The sequence below is a fragment of the Elephantulus edwardii genome, unplaced genomic scaffold (genome assembly GCF_000299155.1).
Source record: "Elephantulus edwardii isolate Elephantulus edwardi_28Jun2011 unplaced genomic scaffold, EleEdw1.0 scaffold00138, whole genome shotgun sequence".
Lineage (NCBI taxonomy): Eukaryota > Metazoa > Chordata > Mammalia > Macroscelidea > Macroscelididae > Elephantulus > Elephantulus edwardii.
In genome coordinates, this window is record NW_006399888.1 from 1,192,245 (window position 1) to 1,200,347 (window position 8,103).

Sequence of the window (8,103 nt, forward strand, 5' to 3'; positions counted from 1 at the left end):
ACACACACACACACACACACACACACATATACAGGAAGAGAGAGAGTGGTGGTGGTGGTGGTGGTGGTGAGTACCATCGAGTTGGAACCGATCCATAGCTGACCGTCTAGCAGGTTTTCAGAGGCAATTAATCACATGGGAGGAGACTATCCATCTTTCTTCCGCAGAGCAGATGGTGCATTTGAACCACATGCCTTTGGGACTGCAACACAGCTTCTTGCCACAAGGCCACTAGTGCTCCAACTAAATATATATTAAATACTAAATATATATTAATCTCAGATAAAAAAACAACAAAAATGAAGGTTCAGAGGGTTAACTGAGTTGAGAAGCCACAGGAGGTTTTTCAGAAAGATTTTTTTAAAAAAAGTGTTCGTTCTAGTTGCTGGGCTTTTTATGAACATTTTCCCGAGGGAGCTGGAGGCCCTGACTCAATGTATCTGGGGTGGGGCTGCAGCCAGTGGGTGGAGCCAAAACTTCCAACCCAAACCAAGGAGAGGGATACAGGTAAGTTTTCCCAGGACCTGGGAGACTGGAAGGAAAGGGAGATGGAGAGATGGACAGAAGAGTCACTATCTCAGAGATAAAAGGGACTGGAACCTAGACTTTCCTCTTTTTTGTTCCATACACATCCACAGGTGGCCACAAGGCTCTGGGCATTAAAAGCTCCCTAGATGACAAAGGATAGTGTCTCTGTCTGCATGACAGTCCCAGGGATAACTACGGAGCCCTGGCCTCCTGTCACACTATCCTTTCCCACCCCCACCAGCCCCCAAACTCTTTCTCTCTGTCTCCCTAATGTCTCTGGAATGCCCACCCACTTCTTTCCATGGCCACCACCTCTACTTTACTTCAGTACCCAACATTTCTGGTCTCGATGTCCTCCCCTCATTTATCTTGTCCACTCTCCCTTGCCTCCAGTCTTGCCATGGGTACCTGTGACCTTGCGAAAAGGAAATCTCATCATGCCTTGTCACTCCTCTCCTTACAACACACCAAGATAGGCTTCTGATAGCATCTGAAGCTCCTTCTTATCTGACGTTCACATCCCTATACTTCTGCTGCTTGTTGATCCAGGTTACAGACACCACGTGCTCACCCTCCAGCTCTTGCACACACGCTGTTCCCTCTGTCAGCTTTGATGGCATTGTCCTTAGGGTCCACGTTGCCAAGCAAAGGCCCACCAGTGTGAACCCACCAGCCACTCCAAGGCAGAAAGATGGGCACTGCCCTCCGCTGTGATTTACAACCTCTGAAAACGCCCTGGTGGGTCAGCTGTGCGTCAGTTCCTCGTCAGTATTTTTTAACAGTAGTTTTTGTTTTTGTTTTTGTTTTTTTTAGTATTTTTTAACAGTAGTTTTATTTTCATTTTTGCTGCCCCTACATTTGCTCTTCACAAGCATCATAAGAGGTGGTGTTATTGCAACAGTGAATGAATGGAAATCCAAAATATCTGTAAATGTTCATTAAAATTATTAAAATAAAATAAAAAGAATAGCAAAAAGAAAAAAAAAAAAGAGGTGGTAGTGATGGTGGTGGTTATGTACTATAGAGTCAGAACCGAACCCACAGCTGACCCTCTGGCAGATTTTCAGAGGCAGTTAATCTCACTGGAGGAGACTGACCATCCTTCTCCCGTGGAGCGGCTGGTGGCTCGAACTGTGTGCCTTCAGGTTTGCAGTGCAGCTTCTTGCCACTAGGCTACCAGAGCTCCGTGTATGAGGCGGAGTGGTTGTTCTGTGACTTATAACAAACCTATGAGCCACGGATCTGAACTCTGCCCTGCCTTGTGTCATCCTCACCATCTCTGATACATTTGAGCTCAGTCACTGTGTAGGTACCGTTATTGTTCCCATTTCACAGACCAGAAGACTGAGTATCAGGGAGCCTAACTGTCCTGTCCAACGTCACACAGCTGGCCCCAAAGCTGGCTCTGCTTCTACCTTTAGAAGAGGGGCTTCGTGGCTAATCATACTGACAGTCCTGTACCTTTGCAGGAAATGGGAGGGCGGAGACCCCGGTGTAGCCCACCAAAAGACGCCGACCTGCCTGCTGCTGACCCCAGAGGGCGCCTTTCACAGTTTTGGCTACACAGCCCGTGACTACTACCATGATTTGGACCCAGAGGAGGCCCGGGACTGGCTTTATTTTGAAAAGTTCAAAATGAAGATACACAGTGCCACCGTGAGTTTTGTTCTGGTCTATCAGAGGGCTCCAGGGCTAGATGGGGGCCAAGAGGGGGCAGGTGAGACCCAGGGGCAGGGGCAGGGCCAAAAGGGGCCAGGCAGGGCTAGTGGGGCTTCAGCGGCCTAGTGGATAGGAAGTTGTGCTGCAAACCCAAAGGCCAGTAATATGAATCCATCGGGTACTCTGCAGTAGAATGATGGATAGTCTCCCCGGAGCCTCTGAAAACTTGCTGGAAGGGCAGCTGAGTTGGTTCAGACTCTATGCCAATGAATTATTTCTTTTTAGAATAGAAAGCAGAGCTCAACTAAAGAATGAGAAAGGTGACTTGGGACAGATGTAGCTACATGTGGTGGTGAAGGCTAAAATAGGGACCCAGGTATGTGTAGGCAGAGCTGAGATGTGCAAATGGGCATGGGTGAGCCAGGATGAACAGAGCTAAGAAGTAAGGCAGGGACACTCAGTCCACCAGTTCACTCTTATTCCTAGCTGACCCTCCAGCAGGCTACTAATCACATGGGAGGAGAGTGTCCATCTTTGTCCGCTGGAACTGCTGGTGGATTTGAACCACCTGAGACATGCTGGCTTTGGGTTAGTAGCACAGCTTACTGAGGGATGGCCACCAGAGCTCCCTAGGGATATGAAATTGGGACCAGCACGAGAGTGGTGCTAGAGACAAAGGGGAACATTAAGAAACAGGGTGATGCGAGCTCTGGTGGCCTAGTGGCAAGAAGCTGCATTGCAATCCCAGAGGTGCACAGTTCAAATCCACCAGATGCTCTGCTAGAGGAGGGACAATCTCCTCCTGTACCAGTCAGATCCGATTTGACGGTACACACACACACAAAATAATAAAATAAAATAAAAATTTAAAAAAAAGAAACAGGGTGATTTTACAAGAAAATGTCATGGGGAAAGAGGGGCAGAGCCAAGCCCCCGCCCTTGCAGAGCTACCCTGTATCCTTGCCAGGATCTCACCTTGAAGACTCAGCTGGAGGCTGTTAATGGAAAGAAAATGCCCGCCCTGGAAGTGTTTGCCCATGCCCTGCGATTCTTCAAGGAGCATGCCCTCCAGGTGTGCAGTGTACCGTCACCTGCCAGCCAGGAGGAGGGACACTCCCCAGGCCCTCTCCTTCCTTCTTTCCCCTCTTCCCCTGCTGACCACATCCCACAGTCCATCTGAAGAGTGGCCAGAGACCATTTTTCTGGTCCTCTCCCTTCCTTTCTGTAGCACCCCCATACAGGTGTGTGGGAGGGATGGTGAGCAGTCCTGAGTCCCCAGCTCCCTCAAGGCCCACCGACACCACCCTCACCTCCCCCCATTCGTGCCCTCACTCCTTCCTCCTGCTCCAGGAGCTGAGGGAGCAATGCCCATCGATGCCTGAGAAGGACACGGTACGCTGGGTGCTGACCGTGCCCGCCATCTGGAAGCAGCCGGCCAAGCAATTCATGCGGGAGGCTGCCTACCTGGTGAGGACACGTGGGCAGAGCAAAGCATATTTCTCAGGAGAGCCCCAAGGATGGCCCATAACCAAACACTGCTCCCTTGGGAATGAGTCATTTTATAAATACCTCCCCTTCTGGGAGTTTTGGGAACTGCTGTCACAAGGCAGAGGGCAGACAGGCCACAGGCACAGCCCAGGGCATCTTCCCCACTCTGGTCCCAGTGCAATCTGGAGACATGACTGAAGCTGACTTGTCTTCAGTCAGATGCCCTGGAAGCAAAAGCCCAAGATGTGGATGTTTGTGTCTGGGGCCTATTGAAGCTGAGCTCTCTGGACCAAGGGCAGGGATTATTAGAGCAGAGCAGACAGGGCAGGCCAAAAGGGAGAACTAAGGGATGTTGCCTCAGCAGGAATGTAGCCACAGGCTGATCCTGGGGAACTCTGGAGCAAGAATTGTCCCACCTATTGAGAAGAATGACTTTCTGTAATCTTTATCAGTCATTGCTTCCTGGAGGATGGGCAGAGAAAACTCTCTGTGCAGTGAGCCAATAGCAACCATTCAAAGTATGGTTTGAATGGATGGGATGGACATCCATTTCAGCCTGGACCTGTGTTTGCAGGAAAACTCCCCCATTATAGGGAAACTCTCCCTGAGCAGGAGAATCCTGGCTATGAAATTATGAAAGGAGACTTAGACCAGTGTTTGCTATTCTTCCTACCACAAAAGAGGCCTACATGTCTAGAGAAGGGCCAGGGTAGGGGACGGTTTAGGCTCACCCTGCTCTTGGACAAAGGATATGTCCTCTCTCACAGGCCAGCTTCATTGCTTGGTCTAACCCCTGTGATCCTAGAATTTTCAAAGGAGAGCCGAGGTCAGCCTCTGGACGCCCCCTAGAGGATACCAAGACCCTTAACAACACACACACACTCACTCACTCTCTCTCCCTCCCCCCCCCACTCCCGTGGGTCGGGCATGCCCTGTGATCCAGGCTAGGAGGTACCCATGCTGGTCCCTGAACAGAGCTAGCCAGGAGCCCAGCACCAGCGGACAGCAGGATACTCTCCAGCCAGTACAAACACCACTCACTTCACTGTCCCTATTTCCTCCCACGCTGCTCCCTGTTGCCAGCTCGGGAAGGGCAGGTCCTAAAGCAGGAAGTCCCCATACCCACCCACACCCATGCCCCCCACCTGGTCAGAACCCAGAGAATCCCACAAAACCTGAAGTGCTTCCCACAGGGCTCCCCTGACCTGGTGCCAGAAACAGCAGGTTCTAAGTCAGCTTCTCCCGTCATTGGGCCTGTCTTGGTGTCTGGTGTCTGGATTCCACCACCAGCATTTCCTGCCTTCTATACCAGACTTGTTCCAGAGTTCTCCTGGGAGTCAAGAGAGGTGGCCACATCCAACCCCAGCGTGGTGGGGGAAAGGGTTTGTGAGCTGTAGGGGACCCAGATTTTTGATGGGTGGTGTGGTCATTATGCTCCCCCCGGCCCACTCTGGCCTGCTCTGCATCTGTGAGGGGGGAGGTCTGCTGCAGCCCCTGCCTCCTCGGGCAGCTCTGAGGAGGCAGACTTGGGCACTCTGGTCTGAACTCTGGGGTCTCTTCTGGGAACTGCCTTGAAGCTTCTAGTGCACAGCTTGACCACAGGGTGGGAGGGAGGCAATTCCAAAGAGGAGAAGACTGGGGGGAGTGGAGGGAGAAGAGGGAATTGCACAGGCCCTGGTCCCCCACTCTGCATTGCCATGTTAGGAGTGCCCATGGCACTGCCTGGCCTTGCCCACCACCCACCCGTAGGCCGGCCTGGTGTCCCGAGAGAACGCTGAGCAGCTACTGATTGCTCTGGAGCCGGAGGCCGCCTCTGTCTACTGCAGGAAGCTGCGTCTGCACCAGCTGGTGGACCTGAGCAGCCGCGCCCCGGGAGGAGGGCGTCTGGGCGAGCGCCGGTCCATCGACTCCAGCTTCCGGCAGGGTGAGCCAGTCCGTGAGGTCCTGCCGCTACTGGGCCTGGATGCAGTCACCTTGGGAGGGCCGTAGAGGCATAGCCATGTCCTAAATGAAGGAGAGCAAGCCCCCCACCCAGGAGAGCCCATCTAAAGGGGTAGAAACATCCCTGAGTCCAGTCCAAAGAAGAGATGTGTCCCTACAGGAACCCAGTCTTGGTGGAAGGCAAAGCTCTCGGCGGGGGGGAGCCCAGCGTGAGGACAGAGATTTCATCTTGCTCTTGGGGAACATGATCTGGGGATTAGAACTCAGCCCAGACCAGAGGGAGTGCAGTTTGAAGGTATGGGGGGACCACCACAAAAGCTGCCAAGAGAGGCTCTCTGGTGATGAAGTGCCCTCTCTGAGATGAAGGGAGAAGTCATCAGGGGCTCTTATCAGTTCATCCCCTCAAACTAGCCGCTAAGCCATCTTGCTGGCCCCGCTCCTTTGTCATCCCCACACATTTTAACCCCAGACTCCTGTTTTCAGGTTCAGATACTAATAAGGCCAATCTTAGCTACCCTCCAAACAGCATCTTTGGGTTCCTGGAACCTTCGAGAACTTGAACCATCCACACCACCTCAGTTCACCCCTGCTCCCCCAACTTACTCATTGTCCATCCAGGTGGAACCAACTCATAGTCAACCTTGACCCTTCAAGTGGGTTTTCTGAGGCTGTAAATAGCATGGGAGGAAATGGCCCATCTTTGTCTGGTGGAGCCAAGTGGTGGATTTGAACCACTAGAGAGACAGCATATGAGTTAGTGAGCAATGCTCCCTCTAGGCGTCTCCAAACCGTGTTAACCCTGATTTCACCCTGACTGCACAGTTAGGGGGGAGCACGTGTGTCTAGAAATACTCCCTTTCCACTCGCAGTGGTTACAGGACCCTCTCTCTGTGTCTTGAGGGGGTGGCTGCCTCTTGAGGGGGTGGGGGGCATGGAGATTGACTCCGGCACCTCCCCTTCACCTTGTTCTCCTGACCCCAGCCCGCGAGCAGCTGCGAAGGTCGCGTCACAGCCGCACGTTCCTGGTGGAGTCGGGCGTCGGGGAGCTGTGGGCGGAGATGCAAGCAGGTGGGTGGAGAGAGGGGCGGGGGGCCTGAACCTGGTTCCTGTGTGTAGGGATGGAGGAAGGGGACACGCTGGCGAAACCCACCTTAGATCCTGGAAGCCCCACCCCACCTCCTCGCCTTGTACTAGGCAGCTCTCTTGGGCGGAGTCCCCAGGGACCATGGGCAGTGTGTCTGCCCCCCAGTCCTGCATCCTTTTGGCTTGAGGCTCAAGCAGCTGAAACCCCTTCACAAGCAGGACTTTGGGGTTTGGGGCAGGATTGGCGGTTGGGAGAGACCTAAGGGGGGGCGACCCCGGGCGCCAGCTACCCACGCGTGTGCCCGCGCTTGTCGCCGCAGGAGATCGCTACATGGTGGCCGACTGCGGAGGAGGCACCGTGGACCTGACCGTGCACCAGCTGGAGCAGCCGCACGGCACCCTCAAGGAGCTCTACAAAGCCTCGGGTGAGCAGCCAGGGTGCGCCCCCGCCCCGCCCTGCCGACACCCACGACACCCACGGCGGCTCGGTCGGCTGATCCCATCCGCCCCCTGCCCCACCCAGGCGGCCCCTATGGCGCGGTGGGCGTGGACCTGGCCTTCGAGCAGCTGCTGGGCCGCATCTTTGGCGAGGACTTCATCGCTACGTTCAAAAGGCAACGGCCGGCCGCCTGGGTGGATCTGACCATTGCCTTCGAGGCCCGCAAACGCACCGCGGGCCCGCACCGCTCCGGGGCGCTCAACATCTCCCTCCCCTTCTCCTTCATCGACTTCTACCGCAAGCAGCGAGGCCACAACGTGGAGACTGCCCTGCGCAGGAGCAGGTGGGCCCAGGACTGCAGGCTCGAGCTAGGTGGGGTTGGGAGATGTGCAATAGGCCTGCAGGGGAGCCTCGTAGGCCCCAGAGGCAGTGGTGCCCGCTAGACCTGCCCCTACCAACCCCCAACTCTTCGTGTGTATCACCCAGCCACACCAGTGTGCAAGCCACACCCCAGGATTCTGAAGCCCCAGCTGGTGTTGGAGGGAAGGAGGGGTTCATGCCTGTCCTCTCCGCCCCCCTGCGAAGAAATGGCTGCATCTACACACACACACACACACACACACACACACACACACACACACACACACGATGAGGGTCAAGGCCCTCAGGGGCCAGGGGTACCTTCCCGGAAGCAGGAATAGGGACTTGGACCAGGAATCCGAGCTTGAACAGGCAGCTGGGGACGCTGACCTTTATTCCTGTGTCCCCTTCACCACCTGTAGCGTGAATTTCGTGAAGTGGTCCTCCCAGGGGATGCTCCGGATGTCCTGCGAGGCCATGAACGAACTCTTCCAGCCCACGGTCAGCGGGATCATACAGCATATCGGTGAGCGCCCGGGCTCGGGCTCCTCCTCGCACCCCCTAACACCCTCTACCAGTGCCTGAAAGCCTACACACACACACAC

General features: G+C 54.6%; 1 protein-coding gene across 4 annotated transcripts in view; it reads left to right on the forward strand.

Moving 5' to 3' along the window:
- HSPA12B (heat shock 70kD protein 12B) overlaps positions 1–8,103 on the forward strand; it is a 17,067-nt gene that overhangs the window by 7,092 nt on the left and 1,872 nt on the right. For 2 of the 4 annotated variants that reach the window (XM_006894206.1, XM_006894204.1), the window contains 8 exons: positions 1,998–2,184; positions 3,155–3,259; positions 3,538–3,654; positions 5,425–5,599; positions 6,598–6,684; positions 7,020–7,124; positions 7,223–7,481; positions 7,921–8,024. In XM_006894206.1, coding sequence (XP_006894268.1) covers positions 1,998–2,184; positions 3,155–3,259; positions 3,538–3,654; positions 5,425–5,599; positions 6,598–6,684; positions 7,020–7,124; positions 7,223–7,481; positions 7,921–8,024 — 1,139 coding nt within the window. Of the gene's footprint in view, positions 1–1,997; positions 2,185–3,132; positions 3,260–3,537; positions 3,655–5,424; positions 5,600–6,597; positions 6,685–7,019; positions 7,125–7,222; positions 7,482–7,920; positions 8,025–8,103 lie in introns of all 4 variants that reach the window. The other 2 variants (XM_006894207.1, XM_006894205.1) reach the window with 2 other exon arrangements.